At 42.1% G+C, this 26,492-nt stretch overlaps 1 protein-coding gene across 7 annotated transcripts in view; it reads left to right on the top strand.

Moving 5' to 3' along the window:
* LOC122542073 (muscular LMNA-interacting protein) overlaps nucleotides 1-26,492 on the top strand; it is a 174,637-nt gene that overhangs the window by 95,409 nt on the left and 52,736 nt on the right. For all 7 annotated transcript variants that reach the window (XM_043679432.1, XM_043679424.1, XM_043679442.1 and 4 more), the window contains 5 exons: nucleotides 199-270; nucleotides 365-451; nucleotides 561-620; nucleotides 4,037-4,081; nucleotides 7,417-7,461. In XM_043679432.1, the coding sequence (XP_043535367.1) occupies nucleotides 199-270; nucleotides 365-451; nucleotides 561-620; nucleotides 4,037-4,081; nucleotides 7,417-7,461 (309 nt within the window). The remainder of the gene's footprint in view (nucleotides 1-198; nucleotides 271-364; nucleotides 452-560; nucleotides 621-4,036; nucleotides 4,082-7,416; nucleotides 7,462-26,492) is intronic.

Genomic DNA, 26,492 nt, shown 5'->3' with positions numbered 1-26,492 from the left:
ATAATGAATGGGTATTTTCATGTCCTTATGCTACAGGATCAGAAGATAGAAAAAAATAATTTGGTAGGTAGGGCTAGGGGATGATGTTGGTGTTCCTAAGTTACTAGGATGTACTCTTTTTGACCAGGGTAGATCTTTAAATCCACGTGAGAAACTTTTGGGTTTGTTTGTGAAACATTTTGCGCTTATTTTTACTAGGCCATTGATGAAGCAATCAGTGACTCTGAGGAATCTGCAGCAGCTGGCACATCTGAGAAAACTCACTCACAAGTAAGCTTTGTGAATACAACATGAATAAGTATTGCTTGGGTTGTGATATGCTATTATACAATTAATATGTATAACATGGTTTACCTTCACACAGTTCCTACTTGAATCAGAGAGTCTCAGGCAGCAGACTGAGGAACTATATGCTACTATTGAACAATTGCTTGAGGATCCACTGCCAACGGTAATGAAGGAATTGAAAAATAGTTTTCTTTTCAGTCTTACTCCCTGCTCTCACCAAACTCATGTTAACGTTTAACAATGTCTTCACGTTTCATCCTCCCCTGTTCTAGCGTTCCTCAAGTTCTACTCCCAACTCCTTGCAGAAGCTTCAGTACTCAGAAGCGTACAAAGTACGTGAGTGAAAATGCATGAATTATAGACACTTGCATGAACCTAGGGAGTATGAAATTTTTGCTGAATTGGTGGAGAAATTCAGCAGGTCAAACAGCATCGGTGGGAAGAAAGGAAAGTTAACTTTTTTTGAGTCTGGTGACTCTTTATCAGAACAATAAGAGCATGTCCATTTGCTCATACACTTTTTAAATATTTTCAGTACCACTCTTAAATTTCTGTGGAAGCCAACACTCCACTTGCTTGCTTCATCAAAGTTCTGTGTTGATATACTTGACTAAACTCTACTGCATGTTTTGTGAACTTTTGGTTCTGATGTCGTGTTGTGCAGTTCGATGTTTTTTTTTGTATTTTTCTAATTGATCAGGCTTTATTTTTATGGTTATTATTGTAACGAAATTGTATTATGACCTCCGTGTAGGAATAGCCCAAAATTATCACATGAAGTGAAATAACCCCCTTGTAATGTTATTGTGGCTTTGAGATGTATTTTGTCCAGGGTTTTTTTTAATGGAGGAAGTTTGAAATAGAGGCGTTGAGCTGTCTGCTCAAAACTAATAAAGTAAATAGTTTGTGAGGCCTTAGGGTTTCTTAAATTAAAGTTGGAACAACAGAAGCAGCTGAAATTGTTGGGGTCAAGCTCCCACTGAACCAGGAGTTATAGTTTTAGCTTTCAGCAGTTGCTGGGGTCTTGAAGCTGGATGTGCAAGTTTTTATTTTTCTCTCTGTTAGAGCTAAAGGTCGGGGTTCTCTTGTGAAATAGTTCCACAGAGGCAGATATCTTATCACTAAGCCATCCTTTATTTACACGTGCATAGTACTTGACACTAATCTGGCTTCCTCCGAGCCATTTCTCAGAGTAAGCAGAACCGCTGACATTGTTTTTTTTTCTTTTTCCTTTTCTTTCTTTTTCTTTATTCAATTTTCATCACCAGGAAAATAGGAAAACACCCAAGTGGCCAGTGACAAGCAGTGCCCTTCACGAAAGGCAATGCTGTGTGATCAAACAGTAAAGGGGAGGGCAGGGATTAAATCAAAATAGAGTTGGAGACACTCTGTTTATATCTGTAAGCCAGGGCTCCCTGATTGGACATGATTAGACCCAATCAGGGAAAAAATATTCTATGAGATCCATCTGGATAGCTTTGTTAGAATCACTACATCGCTCCGCCTCTAAATCTGGGGACATAGGCCTATGATTTTTCTTGTCACCTCTCCTGGGGCATTTTTGAAGTGTGTCCGGTTCCTGTCACTCAGTCTTGAATACAGGTGGCATGTATTTGATCATAGTTGCGTGTGTATGTATCACAAATGTTACCAGGTTCAGGATGAGGGGGACGGGGGAGGAAAAGGTGCAAGTTGGACTGATGAAGCAGTGGTTCCCCTCCCACAGTGTCTATGGAGTAGGACTTTTGCTCCTTTGCTATGTTCACCAGACTTAATGCCTTACTTATCTTCACTGCTTCCATATTGTTTTCAACCTGTTTTCCTATCCTACCTTGGGCAACTCTGTCTTCATACCCCAGTAATTGCTTTTATTTAATTTTATGGCACTAGTTTGAGAACAACATTTCTTTCTCTCAATCTGAGTGTGAATTTCTTGTCTCATTGTTTTCTTGTTCTCATTGTTTTCTTGTTGTTCCTTTATATGAGGTTAAATGTTAATTCTGTAAACTAAAATAGCTGGTTCCTTGGTTGACTCTAGAATGTAATGTTCTAAGAAACTTTGCTGAATATATTCAATTAACTCATCCTCTGATCTGTCTTTATTAAGTTTGATGCATCTAATCTGTATGAAAATTAAAAATCAGTCATGACTCGAGCAGTGCTTTTTGTTAAATACAATCCTACTTGGTTTATATTCTGTGCTACAATTTGATTACTGTTGGGGGTGCATTAATTGCGCACATCAATGACTTTTCTTTGCTGTTCTTATCTCCAGTCAAACTATTTCTGTATTTTGATCTTCCCAACCAAGCTAATGTGTCACTACTATACTAGTCTTCCTCTTTATTAGCAGAGCTACTCACTACTTTTCTTTCGCCCTACCCTCCACAAATGCCAAACAGCCATGAATGTTCAGAACCTAGCATAGTCACTTTTAGGCCTTGTTTCTGTGATGGTTATCAAAAAATGCCAATTTACTACTATTTGTACTATCAACTCTTTTACTTTTTGAAATACTGCATGTGTTCAATTAAAGAAAACTTTCAAAACTTTTTTCCCCATTTTCCCCAATATGATCTTATTTGTTTGCTCTGTTTGTATTTCCTGTATTGTATTTGTTATCCTGTTTGTATTTCTTATTTCCTGTCAAAATCACTTTTTTGTTGTATTATTCATTCATGGAATTACTGGCCAGGCTGGCATTTATTATTTGCCCAGAGGGCATTTAAGAGTCAACCACATTGCTGTGGGTCTGGAGTCACATGTTGGCCAGACCAGGTAAGGATGGCTGTTTCCTTCCCTAAAGGACACGGGTGAATCAGTTATCTCATTATCATTACCATATAATTTCTCTGCACTAATGCCTTTTGCTTTACTTCAAATTTAGCAAATCCACCCTTCCATAAACCCTCTGCCCTATCACTTGGTTTAAAGCCCCTGTCCTACATGCTCTAGTTATATAGCTCACCCGGACACTGGTTACAGCACTGTTCAGGTGATGGCATTCCAACAATGCTGCTCCTATTTTTCCCAATACCTCAGGAATCTGACCGCTTTTCTCTCTTACCATCTTTAACCCACATATTCAATGCTATGATCGATTAATCCTCTGCCCATTTACTCATTGTTCAGTAATTAAGAGATCTGAGTTTGAATTATTTGAACTAATTTTATTATTACATACATGAGTAAAGTGAAAAGTTTACAAGTCACCACTTACAGCATCATCTTAGGGATCATGGTTCCTAAGTACAGAATCTTAATTACAAAACAGGAAAATAAGGAAAATTTAAACATTACACTCCTTACTACTAAAAAGTAGGAAACAAAGAAACACAATAGTTCAACACCACAGTCGATAAGAACCTAGCTGGGCTCACACTCCTGACAAGGGCTTGGCCTCCTCTGCTTCCGGCTCACCATTGTCCCAGACTGCCTGCTTTAGCTGCCTTGTTGCTACCGCCACCATGCGTGGCCTACTCGTGTTGTCCCCGCTGACCACCTCAGGCTGCCAGCTCCCACTCTTGCCACCAGTTGCCCCCCCGGGCTGCCTTCTCTTAATGTAAACTTCAAAAGGTAATTTAAGCATCAGACATAAAATTGCAGTTCTTATGAAAGGCTTTTCACCTTTTGCTTTGCCTTGCAGAATTATTTACACATTGTAAGTTGTTTTGACCATTAATGAAGAATGCTACCGCCCCATTCCATATCAGATGAGAATTAAGTATTGAATATTTTTCTTTTTCAGCCCATTAATCCTGCACCAAAATCAGCTGGGAGAGAAACCAAATATGTGAGTTTTTCTTTGTGATACATGTTGACTACGATCAGATACTTTGACTTGCTGGAGAGGAAATTTTGAGTATTCGGTAATCAAAATGATTAAATTGGTTCTACATTTGTGCCATGTCTAGTAAGGTTGCCTCCCAGGAAAAGCTTATTTTCTTCCATCAAATAACTTTGCTGATTTGCTTTATATATACATGTTTCATTGTGATCAGCTCCAATTGTTGACTGGCTCTTTAGGACCACCATCAAATATGGCTTGGAAAGATGAGGATAGGGTGGTAACCAAGTTCTGGGTTCAGATTTCTTTGGACACTATATATAAAAACAACATTCTCATTCATGCATAATGACATCTGCTTGTAACTTTATGGAGTCTTGATGTTCCTGCTGGTCTATAGTTGAAGTAATAACAGATATTTTGCAGCAAAGATAAGTTTGAAATTTGGAATTAAAAAGAATTAGAAACACAGGGCAAAGTTTTAAAAAGAAAGTAAACACAAACAATCCATTTTGTATACATTTAAGGCAGACGGCATCAGTGAATTCAAAAGACAAATAGATGTTCTTTCCAAGATAGTTGGAGCTAAAGAAAAATAATTAAAGGAAACATCTTTGACTCAGTGGTATCATTCTCTCCTTTGTCAAAAGCCCAAGTCCAACCTGAGGGCTCTCAGCACAAACTTGTTGCTGTTATTCCAGTATGATACAAACTGGGTGCTGCATTGTTAGAGGTTTTGCCTTTTGAATAAGGCATTAACTATTGACAAATGTTTGCAGATCTACATCAGGAGAAAGTGAGGACTGCAGATATTGGAGATCAGAGTCGAGAGTGTGGTGCTGGAAAAGCACAGCAGGTCAGGCAGCATCTGAGGAGCAGGAGAATCGGCATTTTGGGCATAAGCCCTTCATCAGAAATTCCTGATCAAGGATTCTCTTGCTCCTCTGATGCTGTCTGACCTGCTGTGCTTTTCCAGCACCACACTCTCAACGCAGATCTACATCAGCCTAACGAACATTCATTAAAAGGACTACTTAAAGATTCCTCAGCTATGCTTTTATAATTAGCTCAATGCAGAGCCAGAAGGAACAAGAATGCGTGTCTTTTCCCTTGGTCAGCATTGTAGACATAATTGTTCTGCATTCACTCCATCTATTCCCCCATTACAATTTACATTTGCACACCTTCCACTGTGCAGCATGCACTCATTGAAACTTGCATTTGAAATTCTGTAAACTTTCTCACTGGTGTGGCTGATTTCAATTGGAATGCACTAATTTTACCTAATGGGAACTCAAAACTAGTAACACTACCCCCCCGCCCAAGAGACTGGTATTGGAGGAGTGCAGGTATCTCAGTTGTAGATCTGAAAGAGAGGCCATGGGTGGATTTGAAAACAAGATGAACATTTTAAAATTGAGATCTTGCTTAGTCGGGAGCCAGTGTAAGTCAACCAAGAAGGTCCAATTATTGGCATGTGTTTCTGAATAGAAGGGAGTCACATGAAATAGATGATTTCTGGTTGTTAGTTGTGGGGAAATTACAAAACTGTTTCAGCTGGTATGCGTTCGTCCTGCCATGATTTAAATTTACAAATTTCTAACTCAAAAGCCTGCGTGTGACCCCTGAGCCAAGCTATGATGTTTCTGTCATGTGTTCTTAAATATTAGGAATTGTGTTTCACCATTGGGTAAAATTTGAATTCTTATGCAACATTGCTTGGAATTGTATTGTTTTTCCTATTATAAAAGTTATGGTTTAGGTTTTTCTCCTCAAATTCATATTATTTTTAAAACCATAATATCTTCAATGAGCACCTACAATAAGCAATGTACTGGAATGTTTATGTTTTACATCAGTTTATATTTCCTGCTTCAAAAATATTCTTGGTTATATTTGAATGGAAACTGGCACATTTCTATTACCAGTACAACAATATATTATATTTGTAAAGCACATGTAACATACTAAAATGTTTGAAGGAGCATTGTCACCTAAAATCTCAAACTATATCATGTAATATATTAAGGAAGTTGGTTATGGTTTGGACAAAAAGATGGTTTCAAGGAGCATGGTAAAGGTGAAAATTGAAGCAGAAGGTTTCATGGAGAGATTTCCAGAGCTCAGCTCCTTGACAGTTGAAGGCATGTCAGCCAATGTTGATGCCTCAAGACTGGAAATGCCCAAGAGACTGGTATTGGAGGAGTGCAGGTATCTCAGTTGTAGATCTGAAAGAAAGGCCATGGGTGGATTTGAAAACAAGATGAACATTTTAAAATTGAGATCTTGCTTAGTCGGGAGCCAGTGTAAGTCAACAAGCAGAAAGAAGACAGGTGAAGCTGGAATTGGATTTATCACGAAACCATAAACATTTTAAAATATAGTGCTCATTTTTCACCTGGGAATAACATGGCTTTAAAAACTAAAAGTGACTTTAAAATGATATTGACCATTTACTTTCATCAACATATAGCCATCAGTTACTTAAAATAAATATTTATAATAATTTTTAAAACTACAGCTAAAAGGTTATGGAATGGTTATGGTCAGTAGACATGCACAATTCAAATTAGTTTGTTCCAGAACTCTTACAGTTTTGTGAATGGGACCAGCTTCCTACCTGAAGTTTATTAAATAAATTTTTAAAATGATGGAACTGCAGCATGCACTCATTGAAACTTGCATTTGAAATTTTGTAATCTTTCTCACTAGTACGGCTGATTTCAATTGGAATGCACTAGTTTTACCTAATGGGAACTCAAAACTAGCAAACTCAAATGTTGTTTCCAACTCATTGTAAGGCTATTCATGACAAAATACAAATACTTCTTTGTTCTGGGGAGTTTTTAAAAATTAATACCTAACGGGCTAGAGTGTAGATTCATGGATTTAGACCGCCGATCTGATTGTGAATCTGTACTGTAAACAATATAATAGATTCTTTTATGCTTTTATAATTGAATACCGAAGGAAATAATAGAATTGTGACCTTTGTCATTGGAGTAAAGCAAGGAATAGCATATCAGCTGCCTTCTGCACCAATATCTTGCAATTCAAAATTCAAGGTCAACAATGCAATTCATTGAAATACTAGGGTGCAGGAGTTTTTTTTTAATATACAAAAAATAAAAGCATCATTTGCTGCACCATATTTAAGTGGAGATTCTGGTACATTGTAGGAATTCGAACAATGCCGATTACCATCTCAGTGTATTTTCTTCTTTGCTGCCCAGAACACTGAAGTTAGGTTATTTGAACTGTTTCCTTGCAACATCGTGCTGCTCTCTGCAGCTCATTATTCTTACTGCTTTATAATGTCTTTCTGTATTTTCTTAAAACAGGCTAACCTCCATCTGTCAGCGTCAGAATCCACGGAGAGTCGGCCTGTAAGTACACCTTGTAACCATTCCTCCTAGCTGGTAAGGATTACCGTTTACTGAGATTTCTACAGGTGTTAACTTATCAATGAAGAATCATTCATCACTATAAGTAACAGCAGTTCACACTGTTTCTTAGTATCTGGTTTCCTCTTCTTGAACACATGTATACAGTGGGTGAAGGAATATGAAGTTTAGCCGTAGCTGTAGAAACATTGGAGCGAATCTTTCTCTGCTAGCATGAAAAGGAAATAGGCAAACTGCACTTCTTTCACTTTTTCCCACCTATCTGCATATATAAATAATAGATAAAAGCAAATTACTGCGGATGCTGGAATCTGAAACCAAAAGAGAAAATGCTGGAAAATCTCTGCAGGTCTGGCAGCAACTGTAAGGAGAGAAAGCTGATGTTTCGAGTCTAACTGACCCTTTAATAGCACTGGCATGAGTCTCAGGCTCAACTCTCTTTATTGGTCAGAGCATTGAGTATAGGAATTGGGAGGTGATGTTGCAGCTGTACACTTTGTTTGGCCACTTTTGGAATATTGCGTGCAATTCTGATCTCCTTCCTATCGTAAGGATGTTGTGAAACTTGAAAGGGTTCAGAAAAGATTTATAAGGATATTGCCAGTTTTGGAGGATTTGAACTATAGGGAGAAGCTGAATAGGCTGGGGCTGTTTTCCCTAGAGCGTTGGAGGCTGAGGGGTGACCTTATACAGGTTTATAAAATCATGAGGGGCATGGATAGGTCAAATTCTTTTCCCTGGGGTGGGGGAATCCAGAACTAGAGGGCATAGGTTTAGGGTGAGAGGGGAAAGATATAAAAGAGACTTAAGGGGACAACTTTTCACACAGAGAGTGATACGTGTATGGAATGAGCTGCCAGAGGAAGTGGTGGAAGCTGTACAATTTCAGCATTTAAAATGCATCTGGATGTGTATAAGAATAGGCAGGGTTTAAGAGGCGTATGGGCCAGTTTCTGGCAAATGGGACTAGATTAGGTCAGCATCGATGAGTTGGACCGAAGGGTCTATTTCTGTGCTGTACATCTCAATGACTCTATTGTCAGTCTTTCTTCTTCCATTTCTATGCACACAATGGGGAATTGTTGGGGTGGCCCAGGATCATCATGTTTTTCATTCATTCATAACACTCCTGCACTCTACCTTGAACCAGGGTAAGGGAATATACTCAGCTGTAAGGTTGCAGATTGTGTTAGAGTATAGTTCTGCTGCTGGCTCACAGCATCTCATTGAGAGTTAGTGGAATTATTTGAAATTTAGCAGTTAGCACAATGAATGGTATTCAAATTGTAAAGACAGGACTTTGTGGTGGTCACTCGTAACAACACCATCATGGACAAATGCATTTGCAGCACGCAGATTGATGAGGATGAGGTCAATCAAATACTTGTTCCCTCGTCACAGACCCAATTTAGCAGTATGTCCTTTAAGACCTGATGAACTGAGTTAATTGTGGTGCTGCCAAGCTCTCTCAAAGAACAAAGATAGAACAAAGAAAATTTACAGCCCAGAAACAGGCCCTTCGGCCCTCCAGACCTGAGCCGATCAAAATGTACTGTCTAAACTTGTCAATCAATTCCTAAGCATCTGTACCCCTCTACTCCCTACCTACTCATGCATTTATCCAGACGCATCTTAAATGAATCTACGGTGCCTGCCTCTACCACCCCTGCTGGCAACGCGTTCCAAACGCCCACCACCCTCTGTAAGAAGTACTTGACACGTGTATCCCCCTTAAACTTTCCACCTCTCGTTATCGAATCCTTCACCCTGGGAAAAAGCTTGTCTCTATCCACCCTGTCTATACCCTTCATGATTTTGTAAACCTCAATCAGGTCCCCCCTCAATCTCCTTTTTTCTAATGAAAATAAACCTAACCTACTCAATCTTTCTTCATAGCTAGCACATTCCATACCAGGCAACATCCTCGTAAACCTTCTGTGCACCCTCTCCAAAGCGTCCACATCCTTTTAATAATGTGGCGACCAGAACTGTACACAGTCTTCTAAATGTGGCCGAACCAATGTCTTGGACATTGAAGACATCACCTAGAATACATTTGTGGCAAGAAGTATCATCAGTAGTCTTTCAGAGAGAGCATACAACAGTGACCTCCTTTTTCCTTTTCTGTCTCATCTGCAAATTTTATGATTTACTGAGAAACCTCGATTATCTGAAGGATGTGGGCAGGGACTATTTTGTTCCATTAATTGAATTCGGATAATCGAATGCCAAATAACATAGTTTAGCCAAGCATCAGGACTTTGCGATCAGGCTGGATAATCCAATATTCGGATAATCAAACGCCAGATAATCGAGGTTCCTCTGTATTTGTTGAGGTATTTTGTATTGCATTTGTCAGATATTTTCCTTCTAACTCATTTGTTTAAATCACCCTGAAGTCTCTTGACATCCTATTCACCATACAGTCCCATCTAGGTTTATTTTTATTATCAGCAAACATTACAGTTGATTTTCTCATCTAAATTATTATTGATATATATTGTGAATATCTGGGGTCAAAGCACAGTTCCTGCGGTAACCCACTTGTCACCCCTTTCCACCCCCAGTACTTAATATTTCTCGTCTGCTAACCAATTCTCAATCCATGCTAGTTTATTACCACCAATCTTGCATGCGTTGGTTTTCTACATTCACCTTTTGTGTTTCTGTAATTACATTGATATTTTAATGTGGTCTGTTATCACACCATTATAATTGGCTCCCTACTATTGATGTTTTGCTTACTGGTTTATAATTCCTAAAACCCCCCCTAATATCCTTTTTAAACAATGGAGTTGCATTTGCCACCTTCCAATCTGCCAGGATTGTTCAAGAATCTACAGAATTTTGGAAACTGACAATGGATGTATCCACTAGTTTTATACACCTCCTTTAATACCCTGACATGTAGGTTATCAGGCCCTGTAGCTTTATTGTCTTTCAGCCCCATTACATTTCTCTTAAAACTAATACCTTTCTTTAATTCCTCCTTCCGAAATGACTCTTGCTTCACTAGCATTTCACAGAAGTTACTTGTTTCTTCTGCGTAGACAACAAAGTAGCTATTTAACTCTATTATCTCAGGATCACTGTGTCAAAATCCTGGAATCCCCTTCTTATTGGCAGTGTGCCTACATCAAATGGACTGCTTTGGAGCAAGAAGGCAGCTCACTACCATCTTCTCAAGTACAACTAGAAATGGGCAATGCATGCTAGCCTGACCAGCAACACCACATCCTGAGAATGAATTTTAAAAATTCTCTGCTATTTTCTTGTTCTCCATCATCCATTCTCCTGTTTCAGACTGTAAGGGGCTTACATTTGTTAATTTTTTTCTTTGCACATACTTACAGAAGCTCTTACCATCCCCCTTTTATGTTCCTTGCAAGCTTATTCTTATACTGTATTTTTTTTCCAACATGATCCACTTTATCTAAACTGCTCCCAGTCTTCAGGCTTGCTACATTTCTGGCAACTTTATATGACTCTGCTTTGGATCTAATATGATTTTTGACTTTGCTTGTTAGCACTGGTTGTGCTCTTTCACCAAGAAGGAATGTACAACTGAATGCTTTTGTTCCTTAAATATTAACCATTGACTACCCAATGTCATGCATTTTACTGTTGTTACCCAGTCTGTTGCAGTTACTTCACCTTTCATAATTTTGTTATATCCTTTATTTAAATTTAGGAGCCTTGTTTTAGGTTTGACTGCTTCACTTTCTATCCTTAAGAAAGCTTCTATCATGTTTGGGCCACCTTTTCATAAAAAGAAAGACCCCTCATAACAAGGTTATTAAATTAACTCCTCCTCAGTGAAAGTCCCAAATGTAGGATAGTTTATCCTGTACTGGACTTCAAGGACTGGTGGAATGTAATGTCTTATACACACTCGTGGTATTCATCCATCTCAGTATTATTACAAATGTGTTTGTCCAGTCTCTATGTAGATTAAAATCACCCATGATTACTGTAACATTCTTTTTTCATGTTTCTGTAATTCTGTTTAATTCCATAATGCCAACATGTAAGTCAACAGGCAATTCTCATAAAGTTTTCTACCCATTACTACTTAGCTTCATCCAGATTGATTCTATATCTTGATTATCTATGCCAATATAGTTTCTAATTATTGTACTGATTTCAACTTTCACTAATAATACCTCTTTTTGTTTTGCCTGTTCCTCCTATTTGCAACTATTTGTGCTGTTAATTTGTCTACCCTATGACAAATACTCTGTTATTCAGATACAGTACCATTAGACCTGTCTTTGACATTTTTATAGTTTTTTTTTGTACTCCAGCCCCCTACTTGATTCTAGCTCTTGTTTCCTCTGTCTTCCATTTATGCTTTCTATTTAGAGCCATAGAGTCATAGAGATGTACAGCACGGAGGCAGACCCTTCAGTCCAACCCATCCATGCTGACCAGATATCCTAAATTAATCTAGTCTCATTGCCAGCGCTTGGCCCATATCCCTCTTAACCCTTCCTATTTATATATACATCCCAATGCGTTTTAAATGTTGTAATTGTACAAGCCTCCACCACTTCCTCTGGCAGCTCATTCCATACATGCACCACCCTTTGCGTGAAAAAGATGCCCCTTGGGTCCCTTTTAAATCTTTCCCCTCTCTCCCCAAACTTATGTCCTCTAGTTCTGGACTCACCCACCCCAGGGAAAAGAACTAGTCTATTTACTCTATCCATTCCCCTCATGATTTAATAAAATCTCTAACAAGTCATCCCGCAGCCGCCGATAGTCCAACGAAAACAGCCCCAGCCTCTCCCTATAGCTCAAACCGTCCAACCCTGGTAACATCCTTGTAAATCTTTTCTGAACCCTTTCAAGTTTTATATCATCTTTCCACGCAATGTTCCAAAAGCATTTTCCATGTTTCGTTTCTATTGTTGTTTCTTTCACTCATGCCTCTCTGCTCATGCTCCTATCTCCTTGCCACTCCAGTTTAAACCTTCCCACACTGCAATAGTAAACACCCTAGTGAATGCTAATCCCAGCCATGCTGAGTTGCAATCTGTCCAATTTGTACAGATCACATCTTAGTCTGAATAGGTTCCAAAACCTCAGGAATCTGAGGTGTTCAGTAACCCCACCTTGATTAAAGTTGCTAGCAATTTCTCTACCGCAGATGTGAGGCCAACTGCTTTGTAATTCCCTGGTTTTCCTCTTTTGCCCTTAAAGCAGAGTAATGTGGAAATATCCATCCATAGTGATGATTACTGTATCTGGGGAGCTCTGTAGACACTATAACTATAAACTTTCAATGTGTTCCCTTATTTCCTTTAACACTCAGATGGAAACTGTGAGATCCCAAGATTTGTCATTCTTAAATTCCATTTATTTCCTCTTTGCTGATGTTTTACTTATGTTAATTTTATTCAGTCACTGTCCCCAGTCTACTATTAAATTTCCTCAGGACATCTCGCAAGCTATCCTCCTTTTCTACCATAAATACTCTGATAAAGTATTTACTAAGTCGACTATTTTCCCATACTCATTGCCATTATGTCCATTTGCAGTCTTCAGTGGGCCAATATTTCTTCCGACTACCTGCTTTTTCTTTATGTAACCATAAAGTATATTCTTATTGATCTTAATGCCCTTGGCAAGTTCTCTTTCATAGTCCCTTTTGGTAGCTCTTAGAAGCTGCTTTGTGGTCTTTTGCTAGTACTTGAGTCATTACCCTTTGGCAAGATCTGTACTTTTTCTGTATTTTTGTAAGCTTGCTTTCTTTTAGTTACATGCCTTTTCTCTTTACTTGTCCATGGCTATTTTTTTCTGTGAAGTAGAGTTTTCCCCTCCAGTGTATGAACTGGTTTTGTGTTTTGTTAAATGCTTCCTCCACTGTTCTTAATTGTTTCATCCATTAACAGATTCTCCTAATTGACTGTGGACAGTTTGTCTCATCTCCTTAGAGTTGGCCTTACCCAAATCTAAAACTCTAGTTGCTTTCAGACATTAAATTGAACTCGAACATGTTATGATCACTAATTGATAAATGTTCATGCACAATTATGTTACTGATTAAGTCTGGCACATGACTGAATCCAATATTGCTTGTTCCTTTGCTAAATCCAGTACTAGGAAACCATTACAATATCCTGGACACACTCCAGAAATACACAACCTTTCTGACAGATACTTGCCCTGCTTTCCTGATCGAAGTTAAAGTTAAAATCCCCTTTAGTACTGCTCCATTTACACTACACACTTGACTAATTTCTGCATTTATATAATCTACAGAGCAGCCACCACGGACTCTGTACACAACACTTATTACAATTTTAGATCCTTTACCTGTCCTCATTTTCACCAATCTGGTTTCCACAGAATGCTTTCCCCTGATTATATCCTGCTCACATTGAAGTAATTTTGTTTTTAATCAGTGAGGCCACTCCACCTCTTCTGTCATTTTCCCTGTCCACTCTTTATGCCTTATAACTTGGTATGTTTGGTTCCCTATCACAACTATCCTGCAGCCATGTCTCAGTAATGGCTACTATATCATTATCTCCAACTTGAATTTGTGCCTGAAGTTCATTTAATTTATTCTTTACGCTCCATTTATTTGTATATAGAACTCTTATTTGCAGTCTGTCCCTCAGCGCTGATGTTTCATTCACTTGTTTATTATTTCTGCCTTCTGGTTTAACCAATGCACTTTTTATCGTCTTGCCCATTGTCTGCCATACCCAAAGTAGGATTATTGACTGTTTCTTTGCTTCCTGTCATGTTAATTTATTTTAAAATTTTACTTATTTTAAAACTATATTGACTTTGCCCAAACCTCCCCCTCCGTTTGCAAGTCTTGTGACCACCCTATTTAGCCTTTCCACTATGGTATTGATTCCAGTTTGGGTCCTTCCCCTCCCACACCAATTTCTAGTTAAGTCGTTTGGGATGACCCTTATCTGGTACCAGGCAGGTAACACGCCATGCAAGACTCTCAGTCGTGCTCAAAGGCTGCTTTCTGTGACTCCAATTATAGAATCCTCAACCACGATCACTTTTATTTTAGCTCCCCTCCTTGAATAACCACCTATACCACAGTGCAGTAGCCAGTTTGTCCTTCCTTCCAACAGTCCCTTTTCTCACGCAAATATCTCATACATGTTTGACAAGTGTCAAGAGCTAAGGCTCCTTCAGTTCTAAATTCTGCATTCCTTTACCTACTTCACTTGTAGTCACACCTTCCTGTCTCTCTCAAAAATACTGTTCCTGAGAAGTCTGTAGGCCTCAAGCCTTGACTGTGATTTTCATTTCCAACTCAGTTTGTCTTTTTCCCTAGTGGCTGCTCTTTGCCATATGCTCCAAATTCATTAACACCTTCCTATGCTATTAAACGGCAGAAGTACTTGCTAATAAGAGAAAATGAGGGACTTTTCACCAAACTCCAGTTACACTCTAATGCAGCAAAGCAGCATTGAACGAGGTCCCCTTTATGGTCCCAAGTCAAAGATTTATGAAACTGGAATAAATAAGTTGTCTAATTAACTGAGTACCCATTAATTCCTGTTTTAAAGCTGCAATTAAACTGCAGTTAATCAAAGGAATTTTTTCTTTAATTTAACCTATTTTTCTAATCAACCTGTTCAGAGGAGTAGGTGAGTCTCAAACCAGGACTTCCTGTCCACGAGTAGGGACACTACCATTGTGCCACAATATGACCCCAAAAGATCAATTATCAGTATCTTGCTAAAATTAAAGAACAAATCTCGCTTTAAATTGAAATTAGCCCTTAAATTAAATTATTCTTTAAAACACATAATTCTTTGATACTCCCTGTTTCACCAACCTCCAGGTCAACACTAATGCAACAAAGAGAACTCCAGTGGAGACCCCTGGGGTCTCCTGCATTATCTGGCTAGTAATTTTATTTTGTGAAGTGGTGGCCTATTGCCTTTTGCCTTTGCACCATTTTCTTGCAGAATGACAACTTCACTGTATTGTGCTATCCTTCAATTACTCAACTTGCTGTCACACTTCTCTAGGTCTGGAACACAGATCTGGTACAACTGGGTGCACCTCCTGCACACACAATCACCCTGAACACTGGAAATGTCCCTGAGTTCTCACATTGCAAAGGAGGAGCATTCCACTCGATCAAGCTGCCTTGCCATATGTTACTCTTAAATTACCCCCTGTCCATTTATTTCCTCTAGTTCAAACTGTGCCAGGGACTGCAGTGATCGTAACAAGGTCAGCCCAGTGGATGTCATAAAATATGAGTTCGCTGTTTAGGGGTGTTAATCTGCTCCAATCAGGGAGTCCTGGCTGACAGATAAAAAGAAGACGTCTCCCCCGGGAACCTGTGCCGCCCCTGGAATTTTAGTTTTGTTCCCTTTAAGGAAATATCACGGCAGACCCTGTATCGATTGCTGCTGCACCCCGTCCATCTGTTCTCCCTCATCCACTGCCTGGACACGCCTTGGCGTGCCCATTTGCCACCGGGCGGTGGAGATCCCCAATGGAGGGCTCTCTACACGGGAGTTCTCCCCCTGTCTCTCGGGGATCTGGGGTGGAGGGTGCTGCACATGGCAGTCCCCTGCAACCACAGATTGCGGTAGTTCACTGACTCCCAGCCCAACTGCTTATTCTGTGGTGCTGTGGAGTCAGTGGACCATGTATATATTGGGTGTGGGCGCTTGCACTCCCTTTTTGGTTTCCTCAAAAACCACCACCTCTGTTTTTGGTTGCACTTCAGTCCCATGTTCCTGATCTTCGAACACCCGGTACGGAGGAGGGAGGGCAGGTCTGAAGACCTCCTCATGAGTCTGCTCCTGGGCCTGGCCAAACTGGCCATAAACAGGTGCAGGCAGCAAGCCATGGAGGGGGTCGTTAGGGCCGACTGCCTGCCCCTCTTCCGCGGTTACGGTAGAGCCCGGGTGTCTCAGGAGAAGGAGCACGCGGTGTCCACCAACACCCTTGAGCTATTCGGGGAGCGGTGGGCGCTGCAGGGAGTGGAGTGCATTATTTCCCTGTCCAAATTCTGTTAAAATCTAATCTCATCTAATTTCCCTGTCCAAATTCTGTTTTGATTTAATCCCTGCCTTCCCCTTCACTGTTTGATCACACAGCATTGCCCTTTGATGTGAAGGGCACTGCTTGTCACTGGCCACTTGGGTATTTCTTTTCTTTCTGGTGGTGGAAACTGAATAAACATTTGTACACCTGTTGTCTTTCACTGCGTCTCACAAACAAAAAAAAGAGTGTCACACATTCTGGTACTTTGAGAGCTGGCTTTGAGGGAACTGAACCATTGTCAAGGACTTATCATGTGTAAATAAAGGGTGAATTAGTGATGGGGACACCAGCCTCTCTGGATTATTTCAGTGACGATGAGAGTGGGTTAATGGTGCAACCATGCAAAAGCACCTATTAACTAAAATCCAACTGGACTTCAAGCAAGCACTACAACAGGCTTTATCATTGAAAAATGGGCAAGTAGAGCATATGAGTTGCTGGGTATTCCCATGGATATAGACAACCTTACCAGTCCGACTAAGCTTGGGGAACACCACTTGAGTGAAAGTAATTGCGCAGCCACACTCAGGACAAGTTCTGAACCGAGAGACTCCAGATCAGCTCACAGAAAAATCCCAAAACAAAGCCATGCCTCTGTCAAATAGTTAAAATTTTCTTCAGGATCTGGGCTGGCAAGCCATTAGCGATGCTGCTGGTATGCTGACACAAGACAACAAAGAAGTCCCACTAGACCTAAACTGAGTAAGAGAGCTCATAGGCCGATATCCAGGAGAGTGCACATCATGGGAAGTCCACCTACATCTGGTTGAGAACAGTTAAATTGCTTAGTAATATCCAAATCAGGACAAATCAAGGTCTGGTTAAGTGGTTACACCGCTTCTAATGGAGGCTGACGTCAGCGTGGATGTATCAGTGATTGCAGAACCATTCTTAAACAAAATTTGCTCTGGACTCCAACTGTTAAGTTTGAGTAAGACCTCCACTAAACTGAGAACCTATACCGGGGAACCTTTACGAATCAAGGGTACACCTTTGGTTCCAGTCTCTCATGAGAAGCAGCTGGTTCAGTTACCGATGATTATAGTAAAAAGCTTAGGCCCAAGCTTGATGGGGTGAAATTGGTTAAGAGAGATTCACATTAATTGGCTCAACATTAATTGATGAGAAAATGGCTGCCTGAGTGAAGTCCTAATTAAATATCTAGACATCTTTCAGGAAGGTCTAGGGACTATCAAAGGAGCCAAAGCCACCTTGCATGATGACCAGGAAGCCATTCCATAATTCTGCAAGGCCCGCGCAGTGCCATATGCCTTGTGGGCAAAAGTAGATGAAGAAATTAGTAGGCTGAAAAGCGAAGGAATCATCACGTCAGCCTAGTTTGTGGAATGAGCAGCAGCAGTCGTACCAATTTTGAAGCCTGACTGGTCAGTTCCCCTTTGCAGGGATTTTAAGCAAATGGTAAACCACTTTTCTCAGCTGGATAAATACCCACTCCCTCGCATAAAGGTTTTATACACAAAGTGGCAGGGGGTCTGTCTTCACAAAGCTGAACATCAGTCATATGTACTTGTAATTGTGGTTAGAAGAGGATTCCCAGAAGTATGGTGCAATTAATACCGATGAGGGTTTGTACTAATATAGGAGACTTCCAGCTGAGGCATTGTCAGCTGGTACAATGTTTTAGCGGATCATGGAGAACATCTTACAAGGTCTACCCCAGATTGCCGTTTATCCTGTGACATGCTAGTAATATGGAAAGCCAATAAAGAACATTTGGAGAACTTCATCATAGACCTGAGACAGTTCTCTCTGGTGGGTGTATGCATACTAAGAGAAAATTGTGTGTTCCTGGTGCCCCAACTTCCATGTCTAGATAAGAGTTTAAGTCTTTCCTTGGGCTGGTGCATTATTACAAAAAGTTCATACATAACTTGGCCTCCATCCTAGTATCTTTACATGAACTCCTGAAAAAGAGTCAGCCTTGGTAATGGTTGCGTGGCCAAGCCATAGCTTTCAGGGAAAGGAAGAAACCGCTATTATCCTCATTGGCACACTATGACCCCAAGTGAGATCTGTTATTAATATATGATGCTCCCTCATACAGCTTTGGGGTAGTATCAGGTCATCGTGGCCGAAAAGGGAGGAATGCTCAATAGTGAATGCATCCAGGACTTTGGCTAAAGCAGATTGTAATATGTTCAGATAGAGAAGGAAGGTTTTACATGTTTGGAATCAGGAAGTCCCACCTTTATGGTCGTAAATTTGTAGCAATAATGAACTACAAACCCCTACTAGGTCTACTAAAGAGAATAAGGTATTGTCACCCATAGCTTCAGGCCAAATTAAGCGATAGGCTGTAATACTAAGTGCAAATAATTGCAAGTTGGAACACCAACTGGGAGGCCAAGTAGTGAACTTGGATCCACTTAGCCGCCTTCCACAGCAGATACTCTACCGATGGTACTATCATTGCATGAGTCCATAATGGTTTCAAATTTTCTGAAAACCCTACCAGTCACAGCTGACAATATCAAAATTTGGACACAGGAAGATTCAGTTCTGGCATGTTCTTCAGGATGCTAACTGCTGACCACCTTTTGATGGACTTGTGGTTAAAGGTGTTTTTCTTTGCAAATTCCTCTGTGAAGGATAGGTGATGCAGAACGGCCTAACTACTTGGAGCACTCTTGCATCAGCAAAGCCACTCTCATCCTTCACAACACTGGGGACAGGTAGAACCTCAATACGTAGTGAAACTTGGTGTTTGTGTACTGAGGGTCTACACACAGTACAATGGAGCCATACACAAAGGTGCCCATCAGGAGGAGGGCAACATTGGGTATGTTTTCCCCAGTGTGATGTCATTCAGGTATAGGGAGGCTTTGACCTGCAGTCCTCCACTGCCTTGATTGTCACCTCTCTGAAACTCGCATCCTTCCTGATGGACTTAGTAAAAGGCTCTATAAAACATACCAACAAGTCAGGAGAGAGTGGGTTGTCCTGCCTGGCTCCAGATCTGATCAGGAAGCTTTCTGATTGCCACCCATTGATTGAGACTGCAGTAACAATATTGGTGTAGTGCAGTCAGATCCTAATGCAGATTCTCTGCCTAAAGCCCATTTTGGCGAGCATGTTCCACATGTAATTATGTGATATCCTGTCAAGGTCTTCTGGTCCAGGCGTTCACCCCCCGTCCTGCATGTAAACGAGACTTTTGGAAATCGTCCAGTACTACAAAACTCTGGTTGGGGTGAATAATGGATCCCAGAAAAGGCCTGACCCAGTTGACAATGACTTTAGACAAGATTTTTGTAGTCTGCATCAGCAATAATATTGGCCGCCAATTTATAATTTCCTCCCTTTCCCCCTTCTGCTTGGAGATGAGTGATGACACATTACCTCATGGATTCATCATAGTACCTGCAGAAGTATACTGTTGTATACTTCCAGCTGGTCCTGACCAATCACATCCCACAGAGCAGTATACAACTCGGCCGGTAAGCCGTTACTTCTGGGAATTGTATCCTTTTCAAAGGACTTGGCTTTGGTCAACTTGTCCAGTGATAGTGGCTGATCCACCCTCTCCTGCGTGCTGTTGTCTAAGACCTCCATGAAAGAGGGCAGGAATGACTGGGAGGCCTTGCTCTCAGTGGGCCTTGTGTCACAAAAGGATTTTCTGATCCTCAGGATGTCAGACTGAGATGATATTACTGAGCTCTCGTGCACTTTCTCATTCTCTTCCACAGAGGTTTATTGGCTGTTCACCTCCTGGAGATCCTCCATGACATCAACCCCCATTGTCTGCAGCAGGAACAAGTTCTGCATACATTTCTAGAGTTTTCAGTCAAAACGTGTGGTGCTGGAAAAGCGCAGTCAGTCAGGCAGCATCTGAGGAGCAGGAGAGTCAGTGTTTCAAGGATAAGCTCTTCATCAGGAATTCCACCCACTGTGCCTGATTTGCCCCCTGCTGAATATGATGGAGGGTGGCTTTTGGATGGGGGATTATTAGTTCCTAACCCCCTCCACCTCCTATGAAATTCCTGATGCAGATCTTATGCTCAAAACATCTCCTGCTGTTTGAATGCTGCCTGACTGGCTGTGCTTTTCCAGCACTACACTTTTGACTCTGATCTCCAACATCTGCAGTCCCCATTTTCTCCTTTTCTTGAGTTTTAACAGTTTTCCCTGTCCCCCTCTCTTTTGCCTTCTGAACATCTTTGAGGATAAATAACCTCCTGGTGTTCTCTTACTGCTTCCGACCAGTCCACTGGAGCCTCAAAGAGGGTGACACTGTTCTCCAACCTGTGTAATCCCTTTTGAGCTCCTCAGTGTTTTCTGGCATCAACAATTTCACGTTCAGCTTCTACATTCCCTTCCAGCTGACTGGCTATCAAGTAGGTGACAGCCAGCAGGAGCCAGCAGTTAGCAAAACCATCACCTTGACATCGATGGATCTGACTGTTTGTGTCCCGCACATTCCCAAAGAAAATCTACCACTGAGCAGATAGACTCATCTGGTTGTGACCAGCTGTATCTACACTGTGCTTGATCTGCCGGGGTGCTGAAGACATTGTACAGCTAGCTATCTTTAACCATTTCCGTCAGGAATCAGGACATGGTGGCCAGTTTACTGTCAGCCCCTCTGGATCATCCATCCACATTGATGAAGAAGTTGAAGTCTTCAGACAGAATGACTGGCATGGACACAGCTAGCAGTAGTGGAAGCTGCTGCAACATGGCCAGTCATTCGCTCTTTATCACTGGGGTGCATAGATTAGATTAGATTAGATTCCCTACAGTGTGGAAATAGGCCCTTCAGCCCAACAAGTCCACACCAACCCTCCAAAGAGTAACCCACCCAGACCCATTCCCCTAACACTATGGGCAATTTAGCATGGCCAATTCACCTAACCTGCACATCGTTGGACTGTGGGAGGAAACTGGAGTACCTGGACGAAACCCACGCAGACACTGGGAGAATGTGCAAACTCCACGCAGACAGTTGCCTGAGGCGGGAATTGAAACTGGGTCCCTGGCGCTGTGAGGCAGCAGTGCTAACCACTGAGCCACCGTGCTGCCCTTTAAAATTAGCTTCAGTAGTGATATCCAAGGTCACAGGTTTTTCCTCCTTACATAAGCTTTACTGACAATGTTGGTATTATAACAATAATCCCTTGTAGAATCAGAAACTTAAAGATCCAACATTGATATGCAAGTTGTATTATTCCGCAAATTACAGAAATTACATCAGAGTAGGTCCATCCATCTACCAATTGTGTTTCATGCAGTCTGGGACAGGAGTTCACCATTCAGCTCCCAACAGCCAACATCCAGTTGTTTTTCTATGTACATGTTAATTTGTCTTAGGGGACCATTCCAGTCTATTCCCAGGTGGCAAATGAACAATGTTCTCAGCACCCTCTTGTTGGATGTTGTTCCTCTTGCTTATCACAAGGGATGGTCTTCCATGAATCCCTTCACACCTATGCTGACTGTGAAGTCGGTTCCCAGAATTTTTTTATTTCAAAAATATACTTTATTCGTAAATAATCTGTGTGTGTGTGTATATATAATATATATATATATATATATATATATATACACACACACACATTGTCACAAAAGCTGTTCAGTTCTGTACATTTGTATATCAAGTTAATGAACAAGACATTGGACTTTGACTCTATCCAGAAAAAACCCAAAGATCTATCTTACACTGATATTTACTAACATTTACTAATATTTACATATATTAAGGGCACTAGGAGGGTCCAATAACTGGATGGGCACTCATTTACCTTCAGCAGGAAGACCTTGGACAGTAGTCTTTTTCCATTATGTCTTTGTCCTAAGCTGCAGCTATCCTAACCTTTGTGCATCCCTCAGCACAAGGTCCTGGACCCGAAGTCCACTCCAACTAATGCAAATGCATGACGTTTCAGCACTGAAAACAACAAATGTTGCATATCACAGCAGGTTAGACAGCACCAATGGAGAAGGAGCAAGCTAATTTTTGAGTCTAGTTCTTTTTAATTGCAGAAATATATTTTATTCATAGAAATAAATCTTTGATACATGTACAGTTAATGGAGCCATTCAGACCAATACTCTATTTACTTACAGAGAACAAATTAAGTCTTTGTTCATGATTCTCTATATTTACAGTCAACCTTTTGGCATTTAGCTGAGGTGTCAACAGGGCCCAATTACTGAATGGACCCCCATTATTCTTCAGCAGAAGGACTTAACACAGGGGTCTTTCCCCACCATGCCTTGTCGGCAGCTGCCCCAAGCCTCAGGGCATCCCTCAGCATGTAGTCCTGGATCTTGGAATATGCCAGTCAGCATTACTCTGACGGGGTCAAAAGGGCCTGCAAGTTAAGACCTCCTTCTACATGGATAATGTCGCCATTTTCTGCTCGGATCCGCAGTCCGTGCACAGACTCTTGTGCATATGTGACCAGTTCGAACTGGCCTCGGGAGCCAAAGTCAACCGAGGCAAGAGCGCGGCCATGCTCTTCGGGAGCTAGGCTGACCAATCCTCCATCCCCTTCACTGTCAGGACTGACCACCTGAAGGTGCTGGGGTATTTGGTTTGGAGGGGCTGGGGCGTGCGCCAAGTCTTGGGGGAGCGTATCAAGAAGGTGAGGCAGAAATTGGGCAGATGGAAGCTACCGTCGCTCTCCATCACGGATAAAAACCTGGTCGTCAGCTGTGAGGCACTGTCAGTGTTGTTATATGTGGCACAGGTCTGGCCTATTTCCAGAACCTGTGCCATTGCAGTCGCTCGGGCCTTCTTCCATTTATATGGCGATCAAAGGGACTCGATGTACAAAATTCTGGGCAACAGGGGAAAAAACACACCAAATGCCACCCTCACCCTGATGGCCACCTTTGTGTGTGGCTGCATCAAGCTGTGCGTGGATCCGCGGTATGCAAACACAAAGTGTCACTAGGTACTGAGATTCTACCTGTCCCCGGTGTTGCGAAGGATGGGCCTGGCCTCGCTGCCGCAGAACGCTCCAAGTAGTTGGACCGTTACATATTACCTGTCCTTCGTGGAGAAATTTATGAAGAAAAACACCTTTGCCCACAAGTCCATCAGGAAGTGGTCAGCATACATATTGTCCTTGAGACCCTTCAGGAAAAGGAGAGGGCGGATCCTATCGAGCGGTTCCCTGGACAGACTGTCACAGTCATTTGGCAGAATACCTCATCGCCAGAACTTTCCAACAAGCACCAGGACATGGCTTGGCTGGTGGTGAGAAGGGCTCTGCATGTGAGATCCTTTATGCACGCCCGGACTCTCAGCCGCACTGCACGCTGCCCTCGAAGCGGCTGCAGAGGGGATGAGACTGTCACACATCTCCTTCTGGAATGTGCCTACGCAAAGGAAGTCTGGAGACGAATGCACTGGTGTTTGTCGAGGTTTATCCCGAGCAGCTCCGTGACGCAGGACTCCGTGCTCTACGGTCTGTTCCCCGGGACGCACACCGAGACGAATATCAGCTGTGCCTGGAGGATCATCAACTCGGTCAAAGAAGCTCTTTGGTCTGTCTGAAACCTGTTGATCTTCCAGCTGAAGGAGCTGACCCCGACTGAGTGTTGTGGACTGGCACATTCCAAGGTCCAGGACTACGTGCTGAGGGACGCGCTGAAGCTTGGGGCAGTTGCCGCCAAGGCCCGGTGGGGAAAGACCACCGTGTAACATCTGCCTGCCTAAGAAGAACAGAGGGCCCACTCTATAAGTGGGCTCCGCTAATGCCTCAGCTAAATACATGGATGGTAAACGTACAGACCTGTATATATGAATGATTACTCGATCTCTGTATGCAAAGAAATGGAATGTTTACGTATGTATAGCATGACCAATTCTACAGATCATCAAAATATTTTATGAATAAAGTATATTTTTGAAATGAAAACAAACTCCTTCAACTGGAAGACCAACAGTTTCAGGCAAACCAAAGAGCATCTTTCACCAAACTGATTGATCTCCAGGCACAGTTGATGTTTGTCTCGTGCATCCCGGGGAACAGACCGTACAGCGTGGCGTCCGACATCACAGACTGCTCGGGACGATCCTCAACGTAAACCATTGCATTCCTCTCCAGACTTTTGTTGCATAGGCATATTCCAAAAGGAGGTGTGTGTGACTGTCTCGTCCCCTCCACAGCTGCTTCAACGACAGCGCGGATTTTTTTTTAAATTTCAAAAATATACTTTATTCATAAAATTATTTTGTTATCTATACAATTGGTCATGCCATACATACATATACATTCCATTTCTTTACATACAGAGATCGGAATTAATCATGCGTATATACAGGTCTGTACATTGATCATTCAGGTATTTAGCTGAGACATCAGCAGGGCCCGATTACTGGGTGGGCCCCCTGTTCTTCCTAGGCAGGCAGACGTTACACGTTGGTCTTTCCCCACCACGCCTTGGCGGCAGCTGCTCCACGCCTCGGTGCGTCCCTCAACACGTAGTTTTGGACCTTGGAATGAGCCAGTCTGCAACACTCAGTCAGGGTCAACTCCTTCAGCTGGAAGATCAACAGGTTTCAGACAGACCAAAGAGCGTCTTTGACCGAGTTGATGATCCTCCAGGCACAGCTGATGTTCGTCTTGGTGTGCGTCCCGGGGAACAGACCGTAGAGCACGGAGCCCCGCATCATGGAGCTGTTCGGGATGAACCTCGACAAACACTACTGCATTCTTCTCCAAACTTCCTTTGCATAGGCACATTCCAGAAGGAGGTGTGTGACAGTCTCATCCCCTCCACAACAACTTCGAGGGCAGCGAGTGGTGCGGCTGTGAGTCCGGGCGTGCATAAAGGATCTTACAGGCAGAGCTCTTCTCACCACCAGCCAAGCCATGTCTTGGTGCTTGTTGGAAAGTTCTGGCGATGATGCATTCTGCGAAATGACTGACAGTCTGTCCAGGGAACGGCTCGACAGGATTTGCCCTCTCCTTTTCCCGAAGGGTCTCAAGGACATTACGTGCTGACCACTTCCTGATGGATTTGTGGTCAAAGGTGTTTTTCTTCATAAATTTCTCCACGAAGGACAGGTGATATGGAAAGATCCAACGACTTGGAGCGTTCTGCGGCAGTGAGGCCAGGCCCATCCTTCGCAACACCGAGGACAGGTAGAACCTCAGTACTTGGTGTTTGTGTACCGGGGATCCACGCACAGCTTGATGCAGCCACACATAAAGGTGGCCATCAGGGTGAGGGTGGCATTGGTGTGTTTTTTCCCCCGTTGCCCAGATCTTTATACCTGGTCCATCTTTGATCTCCATATAAAATGAAAGATGGCCTGGGAGACTGCGACGGCAGAGGTTCTGGGAATAGGCCAGACCTGTGTCGCATATAACAACACTGACAGTGCCTCATACCTGACGACCAGGTTTTTTCCCGTGATGGAGAGCGACCATAGCTTCCATCTGCCCAGTTTCTGCCTCACTTTGCTGATACGCTCCTCCCAAGACTTGGCGCACGCCCTAGCCCCCCCCCCGAACCAAATACCCAGCACCAGCGCGGATTTCTTTTTTATTTCAAAAATATACTTTATTCATAAAATAATTTGATGGTCTGTACAGTTGGTCATGCCATACATATGTAAACATGTACATACAGAGATCAGAATTTATCATTTTTATACAGGTCTGTACATTTTTCAATCATATGCCCATACAAATAGCTGAGGCGTCAGCAGAGCCCAAATGACTGCATGGACCCCCTGTTCTTCATTAGGCAGGCAGACTTTACACAGTAGTCTTTCCCCACCGCGCCTTGGCGGCAGCTGCCCCAAGCTTCACCGCGTCCCTCAACACGTAGTCCTGGACCATGGAATGTGCCAGACTGCAACACTCAGTCGGGGCTAACTCCTTCAGCTGGAAGATCAGCACATCGCGGACCACCCAGAGAGCGTCCTCCACCGAGTTGCTGATCCTCCAGGCACAGTTGATGTTCGTCTCGGTGTGCGTCCCAGGGAACAG

This window comes from Chiloscyllium plagiosum, chromosome 3 (assembly GCF_004010195.1).
Source record: "Chiloscyllium plagiosum isolate BGI_BamShark_2017 chromosome 3, ASM401019v2, whole genome shotgun sequence".
In the NCBI taxonomy this organism is placed as follows: Eukaryota; Metazoa; Chordata; class Chondrichthyes; order Orectolobiformes; family Hemiscylliidae; genus Chiloscyllium; species Chiloscyllium plagiosum.
This window is presented reverse-complemented; position numbering and strand designations above follow the sequence as displayed.